At 41.4% G+C, this 27,443-nt stretch overlaps 1 protein-coding gene across 1 annotated transcript in view; it reads right to left on the minus strand.

Annotated features, from left to right (window-relative positions):
- LOC140485636 (uncharacterized) overlaps nucleotides 1-27,443 on the minus strand; it is a 73,987-nt gene that overhangs the window by 39,416 nt on the left and 7,128 nt on the right. Inside the window, exons 3-5 of the mRNA XM_072583991.1 lie at nucleotides 20,870-21,152; nucleotides 10,676-10,773; nucleotides 9,021-9,138 (exon numbers count right to left, since the gene is read on the minus strand). Of these exons, the coding sequence (XP_072440092.1) occupies nucleotides 9,021-9,138; nucleotides 10,676-10,773; nucleotides 20,870-21,152 (499 nt within the window). The remainder of the gene's footprint in view (nucleotides 1-9,020; nucleotides 9,139-10,675; nucleotides 10,774-20,869; nucleotides 21,153-27,443) is intronic.

Consider the following 27,443-nt stretch of genomic DNA (forward strand, 5'->3'; position numbering starts at 1 on the left):
AACTTCTCATCCACTAACTGGCAGGCAGACATGCAAGTGAGTATAGTGGAAGCCAGGAGATAGATGAGAGGCTGGGCCAAAAATGGATGCGGTTCAAAGATGCACAAGTAGCAGAGTGTTTAACCCAAGCTTGCTCACTATACAACGTTCCTTCATCTCAGCCGATATTATGCAGAAAATGTGAAGGAAATTCGGATCCTAGCTCTTCTAAATCCAGGTATGCATGCCCATCTCTGAAGTACAGTGCAGATAAAGGGTTAGTAGTCTTTAGATTAGATTAGATTAGATTAGATTGCTTACAGTGTGGAAACAGGCCCTTCGGCCCAACAAGTCCACACCGCCCCGCCGAAGCGTAACCCACCCATACCCCTACATCTACATCTACATCTACATCTACATCTACCCCTTACCTAACACTACGGGCAATTTAGCATAGCCAATTCACCTGACCTGCACATCTTTGGACTGTGGGAGGAAACCGGAGCACCCGGAGGAAACCCACGCAGACACGGGGAGAACGTGCAAACTCCACACAGTCAGTCGCCTGAGGCGGGAATTGAACCCGGGTCTCCGGAACTGCGAGATTAGAAATGGAAGGCAAATCAGGGCAGGATTTAAACACTTAATGGTAAGGTCCTGGGGCATGTTGCTGAACAAAGAGACCTTGGAGTGCAGGTTCACAGCTCCTTGAAAGTGGAGTCTCGGGTAGATAGCATAGTGAAGAAGGCGTTTGGTATGCTTTCCTTTATTGGTCAGAGTGTTGAGTATAGGGTTTGGGAGGTCATGTTGTGGCTGTACAGGACATTGGTTAGGCTATTTTTGGAATATTGTGTGCAATTCTGATCTCCTTCCTATCGGAAGGATGTTGTGAAACTTGAAAGGGTTCAGAAAAGATTTACGAGGATATTGCCAGGGCTGGAGGGTTTGAGCTACAGGAAGAGGTTGAATAGGCTGGGGCTGTTTTCCCTGGAGCATCAGAGGCTAAGGGGTGACCTTATGGAGGTTTATAAAATCACAAGGGGCATGGGTAGGATAAACAGACTAGGTCTTTTCCCTGGGTTGGGGGAGCCCAGAACTAGAGGGTATAGGTTTAAGGTGAGAGCGAAAAGATTTAAAAGGGTCCTAAGGGGCAACCTTTTCATGCAAAGGGTGATATGTGTATGGAATGAGCTGTCAGAGGAAATGTTGGAGGCTGGTACAATTACAATATTTAAAAAGCATCTGGATGGGTACATGAATACGAAGTGTTTAGAGTGGTATAGACCAAATGCTGGCAAATCAAACTAAATTAATTTTGGATATCTGGTTGGCATGGACAAGTTGGACGAACAGATTTGTTTCTGCACTGTGGCTCTACAACTCTATAAGTGGGGTTAATGTATAACAAGTTTAGAAAGACTAAGTTCTTTTTTTGTTTATACGTTTGTGGGGTGTGGGCATCACTGGCCGGCCATTATTTATTAGGTAAAAACAATGACTGCAGATGCTGAAAATCAAATACTGGATTAGTGGTGCTGGAAGAGCACAGCAGTTCAGGCAGCATCCAACGAGCAGCGAAATCAACGTTTCGGGCAAAAGCCCTTCATCAGGAATAAAGGCAGTGAGCCTGCAGCATGGACCTTTATTCCTGATGAAGGGCTTTTGCCCGAAACGTTGATTTTGCTGCTCGTTGGATGCTGCCTGAACTGCTGTGCTCTTCCAGCACCACTAATCCAGTAGGCCATTATTTATTGCCGATCCCTAGTTGCTGTTGAGAAGGTGGTGATGAGCAGTCTTTTTGAACTGCTGCTGTGTATCACACATTAGTTTCACAGATCAGACTAACAGCTCTGTATTCCTTGTATGATCTAGGAAATAGAATTGCAATAAAAGCAGGAATCTCAAATGGTTCTGATAGGAGTAGAATTTGTAGTCCTGATTCTCCTATCTCTTGTTTGTGTTTGAGGTAATCATGGTATTCCTCTCACTGACACCTAGCAATTGCCCAACTCCTGAATTATCTGCCCTCAGATTATCAGTTCCACCTTGCTCTAAATCAACATTTCAAGTTTGAACCTGTCCTGATGTTTAACAACACAGCAAAGCATCCCACAACCCATAACAAGATGAATTCCCCCTTTCAAAACCAAGACTAAATTGTATATACATAAGGTCCCTGCTGTCCTGCACGATTGAGTCCTCTTGCAGGATTCAGGAGATATCTGGGAATTCTGACACATTTTTCCCACACTGGTCAGAGTGAGCGCAGCTCAAAACGTATAATCACAAAGAATATTTATTTTAGTTACCACACTAAAACTCAAGCTAAACAATAAAACTTCATGTCCCAGGAATGTTTGATACAAATCCATGGCGTCTCTGAGGGCAGAATGAACCTGTCTAGGCTTGCTGTGTTTGTATAAATCCTGTGTGATAAAGACCATAAGACAGAAGCCTCACTCCTTCACCAAGATAATCTCCGTGCACACCCTGCCCCCCAGCAGTAACTGTAACACTGGCTTCTGCTACATGGACAATGACCACAGTGTGTGTGTATGTGTGTGAGTCATTATATACAAAGCCAAACATGGAAATGGTGTTAAACCAATGAAGGAGCAAGAGTGGCCATGACATAATGTGTTGCAGGCTGAATCTAATTAATTTCACCTATGGTGAAAATTCCAAGTCTTTTACAATGTGGGGTTATAAATCACACCCGAGTGGGCTGAGTAAGTGTCTGTGAATACAGCCTGTGTACAATTCAATTAAAAATATATCATGCCACATTAACCAGATAACACTAATCTGAGCTATGTGGAGATATTACATTTAATGTTGTTCACTAGGCACATTACAATTCAAACACAGGGCTCTATTTTATATAGAGAATAATTTATAGTATTCTGAATGCCCGATATTAGGTCTAGATAAAACTACATTAAATTTTTAAGCGGAATAGGAGTCCTTGCTTTGAATCTATTAATATCCATGGAACACACATGACAAGATGGTGCATTGAGTCAATATATATTTCAGAAACTACAATTAGGGTTTTGCAGTATTAATTTTGCATGTCAATTAGGGGTGAAAGATCAGAAGTAGGGGGTAAAGAAATGCAGATGATTGAATTAAACACTGTGTCTACTGTTTCAACAATGGACAAAGTATGAAAGGAAATAAAGTATGAAAGGAAATAAAGGACAGAAGTTTCCATTTTATTATTTCTGGCACATATCAGGGCTCTAATTGAAAATTTCTGGTCCTGGGCTGGGTGTGTGGAATTTGTACAATCCCAGCAGGCAGGAAAAGCACCAGGGTAGACAATCCTGTCCAAACCATCAATACTGATTTTAAAGGTAATGGGATGTGTGTAAAAATAAATATACAGTAAAATTTATATTATGCAGCACATATTGGGATAGGTGGTGCCAGTAACTCAAGGACAGGGAGTTCACTATGGGAAGGTAACAGGCAAGAGTAGGATGTGAACGAGATCAATGTTATTCTTCTGGTATTTTCATCAGGATTACACTTCTATCATGTACTTGATGACACACTATGACACATCTGCATATTCTTTATAGACTGGTCGAGGAGAACCAAAGTCAAGCTTTATCTTCAGGTTTGAATAATATTATCTATTTTTTATTAATACTGAATACTGCTGTACACGGCAATGGCTCTGATCTTATGGTTAAATTCAGTAAAGACTAATCTATATTCTTTGTGTGTCCGTGTCTGTCTTATAGTCTGGTCTTCTGCAAATTCCATACTTCCTTCTGTCTATGTGTGCAGCTTCAAGACACCATCACATGGTTGCTCCCTGGTCTCAATGCCCTTACACAACAGTTCCTATCAATGTGCAAAATAATTTGAAGACTGTTTTTTGAAAAACATGCATCTGTCCATTTAATTGACCCTTGGTCCATGAAAATGTCAAAAACAAAATCATGCCCTCAGAAATTACTGCTGCTAGAAAGTGCTGGTTCAAATAGTGATGAGTACCACAAATTTTAACTGCATCTCCATTATGACCTCAGTAATAATGAAGCGAATGGGTATACACAACAAATGTGGCTAATTTGGTGCAGTGCCTGAAATCCGATGATCATTGTGTGTAACTTATGCAGTGATTCCAGAACTGGTGCTTATAGATTAGGTGGATGGAGAAGGTAGAGAGCTGGATCCTAACCCTGAGTGTCAATGGCTCAGTGAAATCCTAATGGTATCATTCAGGAATGACATAAGGAAAACTTGTTTTGTTTTAGAATGCCAAGTAGCTCAACTTAAACTGCACATTAACTCCAAGACAATGTTGATGTCTCAAGAATGGTCACAGCCCACAATCCTGCATACTGTGATAGAGATGTACAGCATGGAAACAGACCCTTCATTCCAACCCCTCCATGCTGACCAATTATCCCAACCCAATCTAGTCCTATCTGCCAGCACCCAGCCCATATCCCTCCAAACATTCCTATTCATATACCCATCCAAATGCCTTTTAAATGTTGCAATTGTACCAACCTCCATCACTTCCTCTGGCAGCTCATTCCATACACGTACCATCCGCTGCGTGAAAACGTTGCCCCTTAGGTCCCTTTTATATCTTTCCCCTCTCACCCTAAACCTATGCCCTCTAGTTCTGGACTACCCCACCTCAGGGAAAAGACTGCCTATTTGCCCTAGCCATGCCCCTCATAATTTTGTAAACCTCTATAAGGTCACCCCTCAGCCTCCGACGCTCCAGGGAAAACAGCCCTAGCCTATTCAACCTCGCCCTATAGCTCAAATCTTCCAACCCTGGCAACATCCTTGTAAATTTTTTTCTGAACCTTTCAAGTTTCACAACATCTTTCCGATAGGAAGGAGACCAGAATTGCAAGCAATGTTCCAACAATGGCCTAACCAATGTCCTGTACAGCTGCAACATGACCTCCCAACTTCTATACTCAACACTCTGACCAATAAAGGAAAGCATACCAAACGCCTTCTTCACTATCCTATCTACCTGTGACTCCACTTTCAAGGAGCTACGAACCTGCACTCCAAGGTCTCTTTGTTCATCAACACTCCTTATGACCTGACCATTAAATGTATAAGTCCTGCTAAGATTTGTTTTCCCAAAATACAGCACCTCACATTTATTTGAATTAAACTCCATCTGCCACTTCTCAGCCCCACAATAGTGTGCAGAGTGGGTTCTTTCTTGATTATATGTTCAATTGGGATCTGTCCCCATTAAATTTTAAAAATATAAGCCTTAAGTATTAAGTTAGCCTACAGCAGTGTTTTGTAGAGCAATAAGATGGTGTTATTTTCTGGGTCTGTAGATTGTGAAGGAGCAAAAATGGCCTTTAGTAGAGTAACATGCTCTTCTTGTCTGATGTGGGAGTTTTGAGAGAGTTTATGTATTACTGAGGATTATATCTGCAATAAATGTCATTGGTTGCGAATCCTATCAGATCGAATGGATCAGTTGGAGCAACAGATGCAATGAGGAATTTACAAGAGGAAGGGGGTGTGATGGATGACAGTTATAGGAATCGAGAAAAGCCACAGATACAGTCACATAGGTTAACTTCAGGAAAAGTAAAAGGTAGGCAGGTAATACAGGAGTTTTCTACGGCTATCCCCATTTCAAACAAGTATGCTGTTTTGGAACATGTAGGGAGTGATGGATTCTCAGGGGAATGGAGCACAAACCGCCAAGTTTCTGGTGTCAAGACAGGCTCTAATATAATGAGGGGTACGTCGGGTTCCAAGAGATCGATTGTGTTAGAGGACTCTGTAGTCCGAGGCACAGACAGATGTTTCTGTGGCCAGCATAGAAAAATCAGAATGGTGTGTTGCCTCCCTGGTGCCAGGATCACGGATGTCTCAGAGAGAGTGCAGAACGTTCTCACGGGTAAGAGGAACCAGCAGGTCATTGTACACATTGGAACCGATGACATAGAAAGGGAAAGGAATGAGATTCTGAAGGGAGAATGTAGAAAGTTAGGCAGGAATTTCCTCGAGGGTACTAATATCTGGATTACTCCAGGTGCTACGAGCTAGTGAGGTTAGAAATAGGAAGTTGGAGCAGATGAATACGTGGCTGAGGAGCTGGTATATGGGAGAAGGATTCACATTTTTGGATCATTGGAATCTCTTCTGGGGTAGAAGCGACCTGTACAAAAAGGATGGATTGCACCTGAATTGGAAGGGGACTAATATATTGGCAGGGAGATTTGCTAGAGCTGCTTGGGTGGGTTTAAACTAGTAAGGTGGGGTGGTGGGAACCAGGGAGATAGTGAGGAAAGATTTCAATCTGAGACTGGTACAGTTGATAAAAGAAGTGAGACAAACAGTCAGGGCAGGGAGGGACAAAGCAAAGAACAAAGTAGGACTGATAAAGTAAACTGCATTTATTTCAATGCAAGAGGTCTAACAGGGAAGGCAGATGAACTCAGGGCATGGTTAGGAACATGGGACTGGGATATCATAGCAATTACAGAATCGTGGCTCAGGGATGGACAGGACTGGCAACTTAATGTTCCAGGATACAAATGGTACAGGAAGGATAGAAAGGGAGGCAAGAGAGGAGGGGGAGTGGCGTTTTTGATAAGGGAAAGTGTTACAGCTGTGCTGAGGGAGGATATTCCCAGAAATACATCCAGGGAAGTTATTTGGGTGGAACTGAGAAATAAGAAAGGGATTATCACCATATCAGGATTGTATTATAGATCCCCTAATAGTCAGGGGAATTTGAGAAACAAACTTGTAAGGAGATTTCAGTTATCTGTAAGAAAAATAGGGTGGTTACAGTAGGGGATTTTAACTTTTCAAACATAGACAGCAACTGTCATAGTGTTAAAGGTTTACACGGAGGGGAATTTGTTAAGGGTGTGCAAGCCTGATGTTCGTGGTGGACAAGTTGTTGGAGGGAATCCTGAGGGACAGGATTTATACATATTTGGAAAGGCAAGAAATCATTAGGGATAATCAGCTTGGCTTTGTGTGTGGGAAATCATGTCTCATGAACTTGACTGAGATTTTTGAAGAAGTAACAAAGAGGATGGATGAGGGCAGAGTGGTGGACATGATCCAAATGGACTTCAGTAAGGCGTTCGACATGATTCCCCATGGGAGACTGGTTAGCAGGGTAGATCTCATGGAATACAGGGAGAACTAGCCATTTGGATACAGAACTGGTTTGAAGGTAGAAGACAAAGGGTGGTGGTGGAGGGTTGTTTTTCAGACTGGAGGCCTGTGACCAGTGGAGTGCCGCAAGGATCATTTCTTGTTCCACTATTTTTCGTCGTTTGTATAAATGAGGTGGATGTGAACATAGAAGATATAGTTAGTAAGTTTGCAGATGACACCAAAATTGGAGGTGTAGTTGACAACGAAGGTTACCTCAGCTTGCAACAGGATCTTGATCAGATGGGCCAATTGGCTGAGGAGTGGCAGATGGAGTTTAATTTAGATAAATGTGAAGTTAGCAGTGTGTCAGTTAGCAGTGTGGGTTTCTTTCCCTCTCTCCCTCTCTCTCCCCCCTGCACTGATCTCACCATGTGCTGCCTATTGTCTGTCCTTCTCCCTTTAAAAGTGCTGTTGTTTTGACTTTTTTTTCTCCAAAGTTCCAAAACAATGCAACAGCATATAAACTAGTATAAAGCTCCTGAAATTCGAGGAAATCACCTCCAATATCTAAAATACCTCAAAAAAGGAGCAGCCTGTTACAGCCATAAATTTTTCCCGTCCTCCATCTTGGATTACCCAGAATCATGCAGTTCTTTATCCAAATGTGTCTTGTTGCTGTCCCACAAGTCATCCATAGCCCTCTTGAGGGTCAGAGAACTGCATGGCCACCATCTCTTCACTGGAGAACATGATGACATTTGCAACAAGAGAGTTTGTGTGCCTGAATAGCAACTGACTGTTGCAGGCATTAGAGAGGTAGCGATATCACCAGACAATGAACTGTCATTGCAAATTCATAGAGGACTTTCTAAACGTGACTTCATAAGTTGTTATTCTAGTAAACTGGACATACTTTGCTGTGTGGTGGATGGACAGCATAATTGAGAAGTTGCACCCAAATCTTTGCCCATTCTGCCAGTATACATTGTCGCCCATTTTGACAGTTAGACATTGCCACCAAATTTCTGGCATTAAACATTTATATTTGTTCATTTTGACTCCTTTAACAAATAATCATTTTTGTCTGCAGGGTAATGAAAATGTTTTAAGTAAACACACTTTGCAATATATATTAAACACATGTCTTTATGCCCAAACAATGGGCAGTACAGAACACTGTGATGTATGCCTTCTGGCAGACTGTTGGAAAGTTGCATTGAAATTTCAAAGAAATTACAGCCAGTACTTTGGGTGGCACATAGTAACCTCAGAACATTTGTTTCACGACGATATTTGCTAAAAGTAAACAATAGTTTCTGTAAAATTTAAATGCCGATAAATTTAACAACACTGTGTTGTTCAATGACCTAGGTTGTTGTGAAGTTACGTCTTTGGGATTATGAATCACATAATCAGTTTGACAATGTAAAGGGATCTAATTGCAATTTGTGCTCCCTTGAATGATGCTCTCACACTCTGACAGCTAAACTTCCTCCACTGTGCTGTTCGTCATTGTTCAGCAGGTAGTATTCTTAACTGATTCGAAAGGTTGCCAGTAAAGTCCCAGTCCAGAGACTTAGAGTCATAGAGATATATCCAGACTTGTGGATGTAATCACAACTGACACTCCAGTGCAGTACTGAGGGATTATTGCACTGAAGCCCTCTTAGGTCAAATTAAAAAGTGGCACTATATTGAAGGAGAGCAGGAATCCTTGGCATCCTGGTAAAACCCTCGGCTGGTATCTAAAAACCTGGTCATTATTATGGTGCGATTGAAGGTATTTCAATGGCTGTAAGAACTTTTGAGGCACCCTGACATTGTGAAAGGGGCTATGAAAATGCAAATCCACCCCTCTCCTCCTGATGGAATGAAATTAATCACTAGTTTATTCAAGATGTAAAAAGCATAACCACCTCATTTCTTCCATCCCCCAGGTAGCAGGAAATTGGAGACAAAGTAGTTCTTTTCTTCGGAGCCATTTGTTCCAGTTTGAGATTTATATTTTCAATTTCCTCTTCTAAGCACCAGATCCTGTCAATAATTAATGACAGCCACGTTACTCAATAACATTAAACGACCTCAGCTGGTTTCTCAGTGTTGGACACAGACTTGTTGAAATGACTGAATAAGGGGTCATTTTCCAATCTTACACTCATGCTCAGTAGCATTGTGCATTGGGGAGCTCCTTAGAAACCCTGGTGCCTCTTTGCACTAGATTTTCTAACCAGGAATGTGCTGCATGTGCCAGCATTTATGTTTTCAGGCGGCAAAAGACCTCTTTTACTACATATGTGTTGGCAGTACGGACGGAGCAACATTGCCTGAGAATCGGGTCCTGACAAGTCTGAGGAAATATAAGGTGGAAAAAAACAAGCAGAAGTTCTCTCATGTCGCACGGGGGCCAGGGAGTAAGCACAGCAATATTCCCATCACCAATAACTAATTTTTAAAGTAAAATGGATGGTACATTGAAACTGAAGAAAACATCACAGAGGCTTCAATTACCAATTACAGAGTCCAATGAAATTCAAATCCAATGAGCTAGGCATCAGCTGAATTCTACAACAAGCCAGTGACTCCACTGCATCATGGGGGCTCCTGTGGTGCAGTGATAGTGTCCCTGCTTCTGAGTGAGGAGGACCAGGTAGAAGTCCCTGCTCCTTGTGCATCATAACACCTATGGACAGGCTGTTTTGAAAGTATCTCCACTGCATTACAGTAACCACTGTATGGTGAAAATGAGAATACAGCCCTATTTGATAAGGTCCATGTGGCACAGTGGTAGTGTCCTTAACTCTGAGCCAGCAGACCAAGGTTCAAGTCCCACCTGCTTCAGACCTGTGACTTAGCATCGCTGAACCAATTGATTCAATGTATTCTCCCCCCAACAGAGCTAATCGGAAATGTTTCTTGAAAAATAATTCAGTGTATGCTCCCATCATAACCTGACGTGGCTTCCTTGCTAGCTAAGGGTGGTTGATTAAGATTCACATCATAGTGTCACTAGGAAGCAAAGCAAGGAGACATGCTCCAAGAATTACCTCAGCTGCCAGGGTGACTCAACCCACACTGGAACTATTATGTTAACCACACTCTAGCCAACTGAGCTACACACATGTCCATTGGTGATACCAATTTCCATATCCACGACAATATAGAAAGAGGCCCTTTGACCCAACCGTTTTGATGTTTATCTTCTACCTGAGTGGTACCCTGATGCCGCGTGTCCCCTCCTTTCACCATACCCCTTTATTTGCCCCTTTCCTTCTAACCTACTCCAGCCCTGGAGAGCAGTCGTGTAGGCAGGGTCAGGGACAAATAGGAAAAGTTGTGGGAAACCTGATGATACACCTCCCTATCAAAATCAGCCAGGACATCCAGGTCCAGGAAGGAAATGATGGAGGAACATTGCAGCTTGTGTCTTCTGAATACGTAGGGCTCATGGAGCTTTGTTGTAAGGCAGTCACCCTGATCCCACATTCAGTTCGAAGAAAAACATCCCCAAAATAAGCCACAATGTTAAACTTTGTTTGGAACTGTACTGAGGTACAAGTTTCAAACCATTTACCGGTCCTGGAATTCTCTCTCTCTTTCAGCTTCATCCGGTTTGACTCCCTTCTGTGTCCCCTCCTTCTCATGCAGTAGTTTCACCTTAGTTTCTAAAAGCTGGGAATAAGTGAAAAGAATATTCAATATTTTGTAATAGAATCCCTCACCCATACCATTCCAACACATTTATCATGCAGGGTTTTCTTTGTTAATTGATATCTTCTGTCTATTCATGAGAAAACATTAAAATGACACAAACACCAATACCAGCAAGGTAAGATATTAAACAAACCTCAAAACAGTTTTGTTCCCGAGCTCGGCAGTAATGGATGGCATGTATTTCACCCCTACATGAATTTGGGCCAACTCAATATTCTTCTGGAGTTTATATTTCTTTATTTGAAAGTAATTCTAACTTAAAGCATCACATGAGGCTTTACTGGTTGAATAAAGATGTCCAGAGAGCTAAGAGGTAGAGCCCAACAATGTAGCAGCAAAGGTGAGCTAACCAGTCTCTTGGAGGCTTGGTCAATAATTGTATCAAATCATGGCAGATTTCCTACTTCCCTTTTTATAACCTTTAACTCTCTTGTTGTCACTATCCTATCTAGCTCATTCTGAAAAATATTCAATGACGCAGCCACCATCACATTCTGGGATAGAGATTAATCAAAATGTAAAAATTAATGACAGCTTAGGAGAAGAAATTCTTTTGGATGTCTCTCTTAAATGAACCTCCCCTTATTCAAAATCATGACCCCAAGTTCCAGATTCACCCATCTCTGAGGAGAACTATCCTCCCAGTGTTTCCCCTATCAAACCCACTCAGAATCTTACATGCCTCAATAAGATCACCTTTCATTCTTCTAAACTCTAACGAGGAAGGGTCCAACTAGCACTTGTAAAACAATCCCTTCAACCCAGGAATCAGTCTAGAGATTGGGAGAGCTGCCTCCCAAAGCAAGTAATTCCCTCCGTACTTAAAGGGAACAAATGGTAAACTGTACTCTAGAGTGGTCTGTATAGTTGTAGCACACCCTTTATACTCTGAGAAATTGCAGGGGCTACCTTAGAAATAATTACGGAATAGCAGGAAACAATTCTGTTATGCTCCTGTGGCCTGATTTTATAGGATTGGCGAGCCACTGTAAAATAAGTGAGCAAACATTGTCATTTTACTATCCATATCACAACAACATTCTGTCCTCTAACATTGCTTGCAGTTATTTCTAAGGTTCAGGCTTTACATTCTGAGAAAACTGAGAATGATTTCCTTCACTCCTGGAAAATTATAGACAGGGCATACTCATGTTTCTTACTTGTACATCATGTTGAAAAATGATTCCCATCTCCTTGAGCTCTGTCCCCCAGCTTTCAACCTGTACGCTCACTCCAACTGCAAATGGAATCTGCTCTTATAGTAGTTTGCAATGATCACTTTACCTCAACCCCCCCCTTCCCTAAAAGACCTTTCTTTTAATCTGATAATTTACCTCTTCAGCTATGATTTTCTTATTCTACTCTTTGAGGAACCTTTCGTTTATTATGTTCAATACAGCTCCATCTAAAGGAAATTGGGTTGTAGAACAAGCTGTCTGATGGAACGAACTCACCTGGTAATCTCAGAGCTTTTCTGTGAAAAAGCACTTTCTGATTTCATATCTTAATGACCTCTTAAATTTAAAGCATTCCTCTCCCCAGTTCTGGGTAATTTCTCTACATCTCCATCCATCGAACAGTTTAAACCCCTCATCTAAATAAACCTTCAACCACATAAACACAAGGGGGTACATACCCCAAGTTCATGCTCACTATCCTCAAAACTTAAAGCATTACGTCCTCATATTATTTGGATGAATCTATGCAGTGAGCCCTCCAACAGCATTAAACCTTCCTGAAGTGTGGTCACCGCAACAGAATTCTGTGCTGTTGATAGGGGTTGAATCAAAGCTCTGTACAATTGGAACATCACTCCCAGCTCCCTTGAAATAAAGGTCATCATTCCAGCAGCCTTTTGATATCTCTTTGTCCCTGTCAACTGCTTTTAGTGACTTGTGTACATGGACATGTCTACTGCATTTTAGTGACTTGTGAGAATCCCATTGCTCCCCCATGCTTGCTGGTCCCTTGTCTTTAAAAACAATCTCAAGTTGATTTAGAATGAGAGGTGTAACAAAACCCTGGTCTCTTTGTAACCAGTCACTGAAAGGAAGCATGCAGATGCAACAGGCAGTGAAGAAAGCAAATGGTATCTTCATAGCAAGAGGGTGTTAGTACAGCAGCAGGGATACCTTGCTGCAATTGTTCAGGGCCTTGGTGAGATCATACTGGAGTATTGTATGCAGTTTTGGTCTCTCTATCTGAGGAAAGATGTTCTGGTCACAGAGAGATTGTAACACAGAGAGATTCCTGGGATGGTGGGACTAATAGATAAAGAGAGACTGGATCGGTTAGGAGTATGTTCACTAGATTTTAGTAGAATGAACAGGATCTCAATGAAACCTATAAAATTCAAACAGGGCTAGACAGGGATGATCTTTCTGATATCCAGGGAATCCAGAATCAGGATTAAGGTCTAAGGAGATGGGATGGGCATTTAGATCTGAAATGAGGAGAAATGTCTTCACCAAGAGTGGTGACCTGTAGAATTCTCTGCACAGAAAGTGATTGGGCCAAAACATTGAATGTTTTCAAGAAGCAATTAAATATAGTTCTCAGGGCTAAAAGTATCAAAGGCTATGGGGAGGAAGCGGGAACAGGGGACTAAGTTGGGGTGATCAGCCGTTATCATATTCAATGATAGGTTTGAAGGGCCAAATGGCCTACTGCTGTTCCAATTTTGTATAGAACTTGACTGTATTTCCTAATTGCTCTCAAACGTTCCCTGTGGCTCTAGCAATCAATAAGAAAGACAAATCCTCGACTGGAATTGCTAATGCAATTGTGTCCATGCTTGCACCCCCTAGTGTTCAATTATCATTATACAAGTATGATAAATCAACCTTGCTGTTCCACCTTGGAATTTCAGCCTGATTATTAGTCACCTCAGAGAACAACCTGGTTAACATCTAGAAAACAAAAAGAAATGGAGCGACTACAAATACACTTTGTTGGAATGCAATTTTGATTTTGTAACAACTTCCTTATCAAAGTCTCGAAGTCAGAGGGTGAAAAACAAATCTAGCTAAGGCATCACCTGAAGGCTGTGAGCTGATTTACTGGGAAGTACTGCGGCCTTTATTTCCTTTTCCCAAAGCTCGCATGTTAGTTTAAGATTAAAGTTTAGTTTAAAGGTTTCATTTCCTTTACAAGATTTAGCAATGCATTTCACTCATTGAGTCATACAGCATGGCAACAGATCCTTCAGCATCTGCACTAACCAGACATCCCCTCTCACCGAGTCCCATTTGCCAGAATTTTCACCATTTCCCGTTAAACCCTTCCTAATCATATACCCATCCAGATTCCTTTTAAATGTTGTAATTGTAAATACCTCCACCACTTCCTCTAGCAGCTCATTCCATATGCACATCATCCTCTGCGTGAAAAAGTTACTCCTTTTTAAATCATTCTGCTCTTACATTAAATCTATGCCCTTTAATTTTGGACTCCCCCCACCATAGGAAAAGACCTTGGCTATTCACCGTATCCATCCCACTCAGGATTTTGTAAACCACTATAAGGTCATCCCTCAGCCTCCAACGCTCTGGGGAAAAAAGCCCCAGCCCGTTTAGCTTCTCCCTGTAACTCAAATCCTCCAGTCCTGGCAACATCCTCATAAATCTGTTCTGCACCCTCTCAAGTTTCACAACATCATTCCTTGAGCAGGGTGACCAGAATTGAACACAGTACTCTCAAACTGGCCTCACCAATGCCCTGCACAGATGTCTCAACTCCTATACTCAATGTTCTAACCAGTCAACACCCCTGTTTTTACGAGATAACAGAAGAAGGCAAGTGAATAGCTGGGCAGTCTTTTCTTGTTTTATGATCCAATAGCTACAGGAAAGACAAGATAGCCCCAACACATAATGTGCACGTCGTATATCATCTGGAAATTCCAGGACATAACCCGTGCCCTGGAAAACCAGGGTGTAGGAAGGGTCATCAGCTGCTGCTAAGTTTGGAGTATGGACATCAACAATCTCTGCAGCACATTCATGAAGGTGAGGGTTTCATTATTAATATATTTATAGATCAGTTTGCAGCTCAAGAATGTACAGTGAGGGCACAAATGGGTGACAACCAGGCAGTCTAGAAGAAATTAAAGATACACCAAGGAACTCTTCGAGTCTCTCTCTCTCTCCAAGTCTAGGGAGTATAGCCAGGATCGAGACCTTGACACTATGGCTGCCCCTGCTGTACAGGAGTGAGGGGACAAAGAAGATTGGAAGAGCTGTAGTGATGGGAGATTTGATGGTTGGGGACGTACAGATGTTTCTGTTGTCACGGACATGAACTCAGGATGGCATACTGGCTCCCTAAGGGTGGGGGTGAATGTAAGTAGGGCGAGTGAATGGACAGCAGTCATGGTTCATCCCGAGACCAACTACAACCTTTGAGGTGACACAGTCAAATTAGAGAGCCGGGTAAGAAATTAGCAAGACCTCAGAACTGGAGATTACTCCTGGTACCACACACAAGTGAATATGGAAATAGCAAGACAGAATCATAAAGTCCCTACAATATGACCAATCAAATCCACACCAACCCTCCAAAGAGCAACCCATCCAGACCCACCCTCCCTTCCCCTATCCTGCATTTCCTATGCCAATCCACCTAACCGGCAGGAAGAAACCAGAGGAAATCCACATAGACACGGGGAAAAATTGCAAATTCCACACAATCACCCAAGGCTGGAATCGAACCCAGGGGCCTGGCACTGTGAGGCAGCAGCGTCAATCACTGAGCCATGCCGCCCATACGCTAGACAAAGACATGGTAGGAGAGATGGTACAGGTGAGAGGACTTTAAATTGGGACATTGTGATCAGTATTGAGGAAGCTGAGTTCTGTACAGGCCAGAAATTTAAACAGAGCCAGGACCAGTCTCCTTGTGAGATGATTTACTAATGCCATTGCATCGGGTTGAAAACCAAAGTGACAGGGGTTGGGAACAAGCAGATAATATTAGGGATGGATTCCAACATGCAAAGAGTATTAGCAGAGGCAGATCTATCTCATACGTTGGTAAGGGGTGGGTGGGAATGTGGAGTTGAGGTTCCAATCAGAACAGTCATCATCTTATTAAATAACAAAATGTTTGTATTTGGTGGCTTCAGTGCAAGAATACAAGTAAAAAATGTTGATTCATAATGGCCTCCTTCTGACCTGTAATCACTCCATGGTACTTTGTATGATGTTCCATCAGAGGATACAGTGAGGATAATTTGACAGGATTGACATATATGAACTGCAGCTGGCCTATTACTACAGGAATGCATTAAGTGTCCATTTGAGCTTATCCTCTAACTTTTATTATGTCCAAATGACTGGCATATAGTTTCTGGATCATATGGTTTTGGAATTGGGTATGATAATATGAAATTCATTAAACAAATAATGATGTTTGATTGACAATTGATTTTGTGCCCACTACATCACTTTTTGTTTCTAATTAAACTTCAGTATTCGGGCAGCCATTTACCATATCATCAAAAATCATGGGATTGCTGAATGGGCCATCATCAACATCCGAGGGATTACCACTGACTAGACACTGAACTGGACCAGCCTTATAAATACTGTGACTCCAAGAGCAGGTCAGAGGCTAGGAAATCCAGGTGGCCTAATGCCCGTAACCTCCTGATTTCCCAAGCCTGTCCGTCTGTGGGACAATGCTGCCACGTTAACAAGTTAATTTTGTCCTTCATCTTTTTCAAGGTAGGGCATAAAAGCAGAGGTACCAGAATGTCAAATTTAACAATAGCAGGGGAGTGGCCCGTTCTCCCAGTTCAGGTTTTTTCTAGTTTGGTTCAGCTGTAGCAGTAAGAAGATGCTGGAGTGCAGAAAGGTTCTAAACTTCAGCAGATGATTCCTGGCTGACCTTTCTCTCTGAAATCTCTCCTGCCTATAAGAAGTTATGTTTGAATCTACCTTTGCCTCGGGGTGTGTTTATGGGATGTTATGGGAACTGGAACAGCTCCTTAGTTAAGTTGCTGTGTTGGGACAGTTAAGTTTTCAATAGTTCAGTTATCTTAAACTCCGTTTCTTTTATTTGTGTTTCAACTGTCATGTTTAAATAAATTCTATTTTGCTTAAAGCCGAAGGTTTGACCAGCTGCAGTACACCTGGAATATCCACTTCACATCAGCCTTTAAAATAAGAAAAAGTTAGAGTCTTGGCTTCTTATTATATTTTGAGGGTGTCTGGCCTGGGCAATAACAACTGCAAGGCCCAAGTTATTTGCCTAGATGAGTGCCACTTCAACATAACTCAAGAGGTCTGACAGTATCTGGGACAAAGCCACTTCTCAATCAGCATCCCATCCACCACCATCACTACAGTTGAGGTGACCTGCACAATACTGTGCAATAATTGGCCAATGCATCATCTAAACAGCAATAACTTGGGAACATCACTATCTACAAGTTTCCCTCAGGCATGCATCATTCTAACTTGGATACACATCACCTTTCCTTCATTGTCTTAGCTAAAAATCCACAGAACTCCAACCTAACAGCAGCAGGACAGTACCTACAAGTTCCCCAAGCCACTGGAGATCCCAATATTTAGAATTGGACAAATGTCACACCAAGTGTCACTGCATACTGAGCTTCTACCTCTCTCCAGTGTTATAAAAGGTGGGCCTGGTCAAGTAGTTGTACCATTCTATATCACTTGGCCTTCACGGAAATATTTACAAACAAAACTACAAGTCCATCAGAAAGTGGTCAGCATGTAACATCCTCAAGACCCTGCGGGAAAAGGAGAGAGTGGATCCTGTCACATGCTTCCCTGAGTGGACTGTCAAAGTTACTTGGCAGAATGCCTCATCACCAGAATTTTCCATCAAGAACCAATGACATATCTTGACTGGTGGGGATAAGGACACTGCCTGTCAGATCCTTCACATATGCCTAGTCTGTGCATACCACCGCACACTGCCCTCAAAGTGGCTGTGCTAGAGTAGAGACTGTCACACATGTCCTTCTGGAATATGCCTTTGCAAAGGAGGCCTGGAGAGAGATGCAGTGTCCCGAGCAGCTCCATGATGCATGAATCTGCACTCTACGGTCTGCTCCCTGGGACGCACATTGAGACAAACATTGATTATGACTGGGAGGACCATCAGCTTCATGAAAGGAGCTCTTTGCGCTGCCTGAAACTTGATAGTCTTCTAGCGTGTAGAGTTGACTAAGTGTTGAGGACTTGCACATTCCAGGTCCAGGACTATGTGAGGAGGGCTGCACTAAAGGTTGGGGCAGCTGCCGCCAAGGCACCCTGGCAACAGCAGTGTACTTTCTACCAAAGTACCACGAGAGTCCATTCAGTTGTCAGACCCTCTCATTGCCTCAAAATGAATGTAAATAGTGCCCTGCGTGAGTAGAAAATGCTTTTGTTTGCAACTGCAGGGAAGCTCTGAGGAATGTCAAATTCTGAGGTACAGTAGAACCCCCATATCTTCTTAAAATATTTTGGTTTCCCTGATTTCAGTTATCTGCCGTTTACCACAGCCTGACAACATTACATGGAACATTCCAGATATAATTCCAGGGGGTTGCCTGGGAGGTAAGTTTCCCATTTAAATGATAGGGTTCATTACTATCCGTGGTTTCAGGCATCTGTGGTACATCTTGGAACCTATCACCCGCGGGTACAGGGAGACACCTGTATTTATCTTTACCCTCTGCAAAGGCTGCACAGAACTGTTTTAGTACCTTGTGTGTATGTACGTAAAACTAATGCTTCTAAATAAAGTATATTTTTGCAATAAAAATACTTATTAACATCGGGGGATATTGAAGTTGAATGTTGATGGTGCGTTTGCTCCTATTAGGGTGCCCTCTAGCAATATAAAGTACAATATGTATCAGCCGGAAATCTCGGCTAAATTTTCCTGGCCTAGCAACCATTGTTTTGGTGGCAGGGAACTTGGGAAATTGGTAAAGCTCTGCACTGGGACAGTTCCCGAATGCATTTGCACCACTTGGGAACATTCCCAGAAGGCAGGCCATGAATTTGCTTGCTTTTCCTCGACAATAGGGGGCACTATTACAGCCTTGTCAGCAATGTGCTGCAGGCAGTGTGGCCCCCTAGCATGTGCAGAAAGGGCAGGATAAGGGAGATGAACAAAGCCACAGGCTGTATAATCCCATTTGATTCAATTTGACTTATTTTTGTCACATACTGAGATAAAGTGATAAAGTTATGGACCAGACCAGAACCCTTCAAAATATTTTAAGAAGGCAGCCTCAATTCCTTTTCTTACTTTAAAGGTAGATATGAAGTGCATGTTCCAGAAAAGATGCAACTGGTCAAACTACTCCACGTTAAGCAGAATGCTTTTAAACACTATAGCTAAAATACAAACAAAAGAAAGAGGAACTTATAATAACTTAGCTATTAGAAACCTTAATCAAATAATAGGTACAGTATCTATTACTAATTAACTGTTCTAATACATAACATCACTTAAACACACCCCTTGGCAAAAAGATAAATTCAGACACCAATTCTTACATGCAGTTCTCCAATCCAGGAGGAAACAACATCAAGAGAGATTTCAGAAAAAGCAACGGTTAGGATAATTTGTTGAAGCTTTCTTTCCTTCTGGGATCCCAAACAGCTTCTGACTGCTAAAAAAAACTAGAAGCCTGGTCTGTTAGAACTGGCCAGTCCAATTCAAGCTATATGGTTCTGACACTGGGATCTAAACCCAAGGCAAAATTTGCACCTTGCTTTAAGTCTGTACAGGCACCAAAAGATAAACATGAATAGAAGAGTAATCTCATACACAAGTGAGATATAAATGCACAGTCACCTGGATGAACCCATAAACATATAAAGCAGCCAATGCACATTGGTAGATACATATATAAAAATACAGCTGCTTTTTCCATTAGCAGTATCTGAATGTTGCTAAAAAGACAGACTTGTCATCAAAAGGTTTCAGCTTGTAATCTTCGGGGCAAATGCAAGAATGACAAACTTCAACCAATCACAACAATTTATACCACAGAAGGAGAAGGTGCTGATTGGTTGGCTGAGGTGTTGCCATGATGAAAGCAACAGGGAACCACTAGCTACATGAATATCCAAATTAAGAAAATTAGTTGAGCTTATAACATGGCTTATTTACACTTGCTAGACACACATTCATACACATAGTTTGCAAACAAAAGGAATGGTATGTTTATAATGCAATTAGTGTCTGAAAGGGTTAACTGACATTACAAGAAAGTCTCTGTCCATCAGGCTCTAAAGCATTGTTCTCCATGTATTCATCAGGTGATGTACAATGATTCTTCTTGGTCTCAACAACACTTCCCCTGATTAAGGAGCAGCGCTTCGAAAGCTTGTGATTTTAAATAAACCTGTTGGACTATAACCTTGTATTATGTGACTTCTGACTTTGTTAACAACATGTAACTAAAGTTGTAATATGTGCTTACTCTTAAGTTGAGCCCAATGTCTCAGAAGAATCAATCAGCATCTTAGATATAACATATCTAGCCAGTAAATACGATGTAATTAATCTTTGCCATCTATAATGATTGAGTATCTTTGGAGTAGTATGCTTTGTGGATTTCCTTCCCCAATTGGTATCAGTAACTAGGCCAACACCAATAAGATGGATTGGTAGCAATAGATCTACCCATTAAAGTTAGTAGAACTGGCAATCAAGACTATAAGAGTAGGTTCAAGCTTTGTGCCTCTTATTGAATCATGCAGATGCTGGGGAACGTAGCTTTTTCCATGACAATGTCTTTGCTAATCAATCAGCATGTTTTCCTACATAAGTTGTGAATGCTTGAAATTTGGCATTCTTCCATTTGTCCAGATGGGTACAAGATGAGAAGCTTCAGCCACATGTCTCTCTTAACACCAATTCTCTAGTTCTGTACTACCAAACCACAATTAATTAACATTTAAAATGATATTCAACCTTCAATCTTCTGTTGCCATCTTCTTCATGCATGCTGCTCCAAAATGAATCAATATTCTGAATGTTATTAACTGAGTGTAGTTAAATGATGGCAAATTTACTGTACCTTTTGTTTTAAGATCATCTTGTCAATTATAGCGCTATGATTTATCACTTCCATATTTTTCTTGCTCATTTGTTCACGCTGTTCTTTTAAGGCACAGCAAGCTGTTTTAAGACTGTCAGAAAGAGCACATCTCCTGCTTTCAGACTCCAATAAATTTAACTGCAGATCCCTCTCCAACTGAATTCCGTATTGATCTGTAGCACAGTTATTCTCACCAATGGCACTGGAAGATGTCCCTTTGCCCATACTGTAAATTTCAGAACTAGATCTGCTACTGCAGGAACTGAAATGAGAAAGATATTTAATGACATTCTTGACATACTATTTCAAGGACTGTATTATGTACACAAGTAAAAATATAACCCGAAACTCAGAGTCATAGAGTTGTACAGCATGAAAACAGATCGATTGGTCCAACTGTATGAGGGTCAGAGTGCTGACCAGATATCTGAAATTAATCTCATCCCATTTGGCAGCATTTGCCCCATATCCGCCTAAACTCTCCTGTTCATGTCCCCATCCAGATGCCTTTTAAATGGTGTAATTGTACCAGCCTCACCATTTCCTCTGGCAGCTCATTTCATACACACACTGCCATCTGTGTAAAGAATTTGCCCCTCAGGTTCCTTTTATATCTTTCTGCTCTGACCTTAAAGCTATGCCCTGTAGTTTTGGACTTCCTCTGCCCTGGGAAAAGGACCTTGTCTATTCACTCTGTCAATTCCCCTCATGATTTTATAAACCTCTGGAGGGTCAGCCTCTGATGCCCTAGAAAAAGTAACCCCAGCCTCTCCCACTAGCTGAAAACCTCATTTGGCAATGTCAGCAATATTTTGTTCAGATCAGTAGGGAGTGTGAATTATTAAAAGCTTTTAGAAGCTATTACAAAACATTTGACTCATGCTTTATCCTTGTAAAAGAACTTTTGAAGCCTGACTGTTAAGGTAGATGGAAAGCCTCTCCAGCATTAGGAAAATGGCAGCAGAAGCCTGAAGCAGAGGTTCTAATTCCAAACCATTTTTTTACAGGTGAGGGTTGGGGTAGATTCCCGTTTGCACATCTGTGGTTCTCAGAGGTATCCAGACATGTTAAATTACAGTGGCCTCAGGCTGGCCTGATGTTTGCTAGTGGGATGTCCAAAGCAAGAATTAGACCTGGTAGTATACAGCTGCCAGAGTTCTTTGCAAAGGTTAAGGGCCCTTTTGAATATGGTTTGAGGATGCCTTTGGGGGAGACCATTTGCCCTTTGCAAGAGGTGAAGTGATCTTTGGGAGAGGTCAGATCTCCTTTCAGAAAGCTTCTTTGGGATTGTTAAAGGAAACTATACATGTGCATAAAAAAGTGCACAAACCTATTGCAACTGTCAAGTTCACTAGAGTCACCAAGATAGCCATCAAGAAAACTGTGAATCTCTAAAAGTACTTTGATCTCCTGCCCTTTAAATATTTGAGAAAACTGTAGTCAGTCTCTTAAAACAAAAAGTGCTTGCTATTTTTTTCTATCACTTAAACATTAAGATTATCACTATAGGATTATTGATGCATGGCTGCTTTCATAGCTTTTCATTGTTACAGTGGGGTGCCTTTCAGTTTACAGTTTAATTGGTACCTCCATATGGTTATATACTGTCAAGCGGGACTATAAATTAAAATATCTATTTTTGTAAGGGCTGAAAGGAAATTAAATATATTGAATGTCTTGTTTAATCAGTGAGAAAAAAGTGAATTCATTAATAATCATCGAAAAACTTTATTTAATCTCAGCATGGATCCAGAGATCTGCCCATGACATATTCTGGGTGAGTTGACAAGGTAGGTGTATGAACAACATCTGGTGACTATGGGGGACATTGGTTGGTGGAATATGGTATAGACTCTATGGACTTGTGGGGTCAGGCGGAAATTGTAGGTTGTCATGGAGGGTATAAGGGGTTATGAGAATGGGTCAGGTGACATAGATGGGGCACAGGAATGCATGAGGGAGTAAGGATCAGAGTATCGGTTTTTGTTTTAATCACTTATTCACATTTTCAACAAATTTCTGGTTTATTGAAGATAGCTTTTTGCAAAGCCCAGACGTGAACTAATTCTATGGTTCTAAGAACCTAAACTCATTCTGGGGTCAGCTACATGAATCCCATTCTTGGTGACCACCCTGTTCTCCACTTGGAACAAAAGTCTGACCTCCCAGGGCAGTTTCTCCCTGATCAGAATCATTCCCACTCTATCCAGCAGCACAAAGTCAGACCTGACTTCCTCCAAGTAACCGCTCCATGACCTTAAAGATTTCTTGGAAAACATGTTTTATTTTTAACTTGGATCTGTCCCAGCTGAGCTTAACAAGACTTGCCAGTTGGAAACCAATCTTAGTCAACATTAATGATCATAAAATAACCTTTTATTAAAGAATGTAACTAAACACGTCAGATATTTTGACATATATATTCAACACATACTGCCAGCAATGCTTTCCACTTAAAGCACATGACTACACAGTAATGTCGATGCATCATAGATACTGACTATACTGAGTATGAGGTAGGGAAAACACAGGCTATAATGGGTAAGCTATTAAATGTGACAATTAATAATAATTAATGCATGATTTTTGTATAATAATTTAAATAAACGCACCTTGTTTTTTTTTCAAAATAAAAACAGGAGCCTAAGCTTTTTGAGCGTTTGTCATCAGTTATCAACCTTGTTTATGAATACTGGCTGCTGTTACGTGAGATTGCCTTTGGCATGCAAGCACTGGGCAAGGCTCATTCACACCCTTGTTCTGAACATGTTGTTGCATGTAAGAAAACAGTCGCATTTACATTTCACAGTATCCTATTCATAAAATGTCCTAAAGCATTTCATGTTCAATTGATTAAATTTGAAGCCAGGCAATGACTATCTCTGACAAAAGCCAATCTAACTATATCCCCTTTGTTAGATTCTTTTCCTGAGGTTTCACACACGATGTGCAACTCACACACACCAACCTCTGCAAACAGTTAAAGTTTATTACAGCCTGTACATGTGAAGTGACCCCCTTTGACCGTCTTCGCAGGCGTGCAAAGTCGAGTCAAAAGATGCTCCGAATTAAGAAAACACATCCCCTTTAGACAGGTCAGTTGGTAATGCTCACAGATACTCTGGTCACTCATCCCCCATAACCACATGTTAATGCAGGTACAATGGTAGAATGAGATCATCCTCAAAGATAATGCAAATTTGTGGATTTGGATCGGCTCAGGGTTGGAGGGCCAAAAAGCCTGTTCCTGGGCTGTACATTTTCTTTGTTCTTTGGTCTTTGTTCTAAATGTAAATGCCCTAATCATGGGGAATCATTATGCAAATAATTTCCTGCCTCTGTGATTCCCCAAAACAATGTAGGTATGTGCGATATATCCTAGCTTCAGAGAATGGCTTTGAAAGCATGCCTGAATGGAATGGACTGAATGATTAGTTTAATTTGATAATAGTAGGGGAGTAGTTGCAAATGACTGTCTAAATGGAGTGGGAGTCATCTGCATTCCTGCGTGAATGTCATCCCCACCCACTTCCAGAATGTTCAGTCAGTGCAGTTTAACCCTTTAATATTACATTAATGTCCAGAGAGATAGTCTAATTTAATCTTTTAACATTACACCTTGACATTCAATGGCATTGTCATTGCTGAATCTTTCATCTTCAACAGCATGGGATTACCATTAGCCAGAACTGAACTCAACCAGCTATACAAATACCGTACAACTGAGAAGTTGGAAATTCTTTGGCAAGTAATTCATCTTCTGACTCTGCAAAGCCTTTCCAATACCTATAAGGCACGAAACAGAAGTGCAATGGAATATTCTCTACTTGCAGTTTCAACAACACTTAAGTAACTCCACATCGTTCAGGACCAAGTAACCCAGTCCATCATCACCTAGTGCACCACCTTAAATATTCACTGTCGCCATTACAATGCAAGGTAGCAGCAATGTGTACCATCTACAAGATATGCTGCACCAAGGCTCCTTTGGTAGTGTTTCCCAAGCATCAGACCTTTATCATCAAGAAGAAGAGCAGCATATCCATGGAAACACCACCTATGTCCCCATCCTACATTGCTGATCCTTAACTGCTGCTTTGTGTGTTGGAGGGCAACAAATACTGACCTAGCCAACAAAGCCCATATGTCAGGAAGTGATAAAAAGAATTAATTGTTTTGTGCATGTGTGGCAGCCAATTTGGAAGATCTCCCAAGCAACAAGCAAATCGCATGGATTTGTTGATAGTGAGAGAAGTTTGGATGAGGGGAAAATGGGGCTCACAACATTGTGTTGCAACAAATAGCAGAAAAATGGACAATAGCTCCTGTTCCGCTACTCCAAGAGTCACTAAATAAAATAAAAATACCTTTTCCAGTTACCAAGATGATCAATTAAAGACCTTATGTAGATCAGGTTTTAACAAACAATATCTTCTCTCAACAGACTTCTCAAACAAAGTATTTGGCTTATTATTTGAATGGTTTGCTATTCAATAAAGATGCAATACTCAACACACACACACACACAGCAGTTCTGGCAACAGGGGCTGTCAGTTGTCTCTGAAATCTAGTTTATTCAGGAAGTATATTATTAAGATGTTCTTTCAGCCATCCTTTCAAATGAACAAATAGATTTCACCCTAAACTCAGTTAAGAAGGTTTTCATATTGGAAATGAGAGAGATCAGCTGGACAGCTTGTTCTTAGCAGGCTTCTCTCCAACTAACTAGATAAAATATGCTCCTGTCCAAGTCAGTCACTGTTCCAAGAATATCCCCAGCAGGGATCGAAAGCATTTCAAGTAGTTATTACCATCTATGTGATTTATAGAAAGCCTCTTTAAAAGAATTTCAAAGTCCACAGTGAATGTTTAAGAAACATATGAAGTTAAAAGAGAAAAAGTATAACATAGCAAAGATAAGTGGGAAAACGGAGGACTAGGAAGATTTAAAGAACAACTGAGGATTACGAAGAAGAGAGAAAATGAGGTACGAAGGTAAACTGGCCAATAATATAAAGGAGGATAGTAAAAGCTTTTTTAGGTATGTGAAAGGCAAAAAAATGGTTAAGGCTAAAATTGGGCCCTTGAAGACAGAAACAGGGGAATATATTACAGGGAACAAAAATGGCAGAAGAATTGAATTGGTACTTCAGATCTGTGTTCACTGGGGAAGACACAAGCAATCTCCCTGAGGTAACAGTGGCTGAAGGACCTGCACTTAAGGGAATTTATATTTGCCAGGAATTGGTGTTGGAGAGACTGTTAGGTCTGAAGGTTGATAAGTCCCTGGGGCCTGATGGTCTACACCCAGGGTACTGAAGGAGGTGGCTTGAGAAATCGTGGATGCATTGGTGATTATTTTCCAGAGTTCAATAGATTCAAGATCAGTTCCTACGGATTGGAGGATGGCTAATGTTGTACCACTTTTTAAGAAAGGTGGGAGAGAGAAAGCAGGAAATTATAGACCAGTTAGTTTGACCTCAGTGGTGGGAAAGATGCTGGAGTCTATTATAAAGGATCTGGATAGCAGTAACAGGATAGGTCAGAGACACATCTGGATAGTAGTAACAGGATAGGTCAGAGTCAGAATGGATCTATGAAGGGGAAATCATGCTTGACTAATCTTCTGGAATGTTTTGAGGATGTAACTCTGAAGATGGATGAGGGAGATCCAGTAAATGTAGTGTACCTGGACTTTCAGAAAACTTTTGATAAAGTCCCACATAGGAGGTTAGTGAGCAAAATTAGGGCGCATGGTATTGGGGGCAAAGTACTAACTTGGATTGAAGGTTGGGTGGCAGGGTGAAATGTGAGGAGGATGTTAGGAGATTACAGGGTGACCTGGACAGGTTAGGTGAGTGGTCAGATGCATGGCAGATGCAGTTTAATGTGGATAAATGTATGGTTATCCACTTTGGTGGCAAGAACAGGAAAGCAGATTACTACCTAAATGGAATCAATTTGGGTAAAGGGGCAGTACAACGAGACCTGGGTGTTCTTGTACACCAGTCAATGAAGGTAAGCATGCAGGTACAGCAGGTAGTGAAGAAGGCTCATAGCATGCTGGCCTTCATAACAAGAGGGATTGAGTATAGAAGCAAAGAGGTTCTTCTGCAGCTGTACAGCGCCCTGGTGAGACCACACCTGGAGTATTGTGTGCATTTCTGGTCTCCAAATTTGAGGAAAGACATTCTGACTATTGAAGGAGTGCAGCATAGGTTCACGAAGTCAATTCCTGGAATGGCGGGACTACCTTACGCTGAAAGACTGGAGTGACTGGGTTTGTATACCCTTGAGTTTAGAAGACTGAGAGGGGATCTGATTGAGACATATAAGATTATTAAAGGATTGGACACTCTGGAGACAGGAAACATGTTTCCGCTGATGGGTGAGTGCCAAACCAGAGGACACAGCTTAAAAATACGGGGTAGACCATTTAGGACAGATGAGGAGAAATTTCTTCACCCAGAGAGTGGTGGCTGTGTGGAATGCTCTGCCCCAGAGGGCAGTGGAGGCCCAGTCGCTGGATTTGTTTAAGAAAGGGTTGGATAGA

This window comes from Chiloscyllium punctatum, chromosome 14 (genome assembly GCF_047496795.1).
Source record: "Chiloscyllium punctatum isolate Juve2018m chromosome 14, sChiPun1.3, whole genome shotgun sequence".
NCBI classification, from domain to species: Eukaryota; Metazoa; Chordata; class Chondrichthyes; order Orectolobiformes; family Hemiscylliidae; genus Chiloscyllium; species Chiloscyllium punctatum.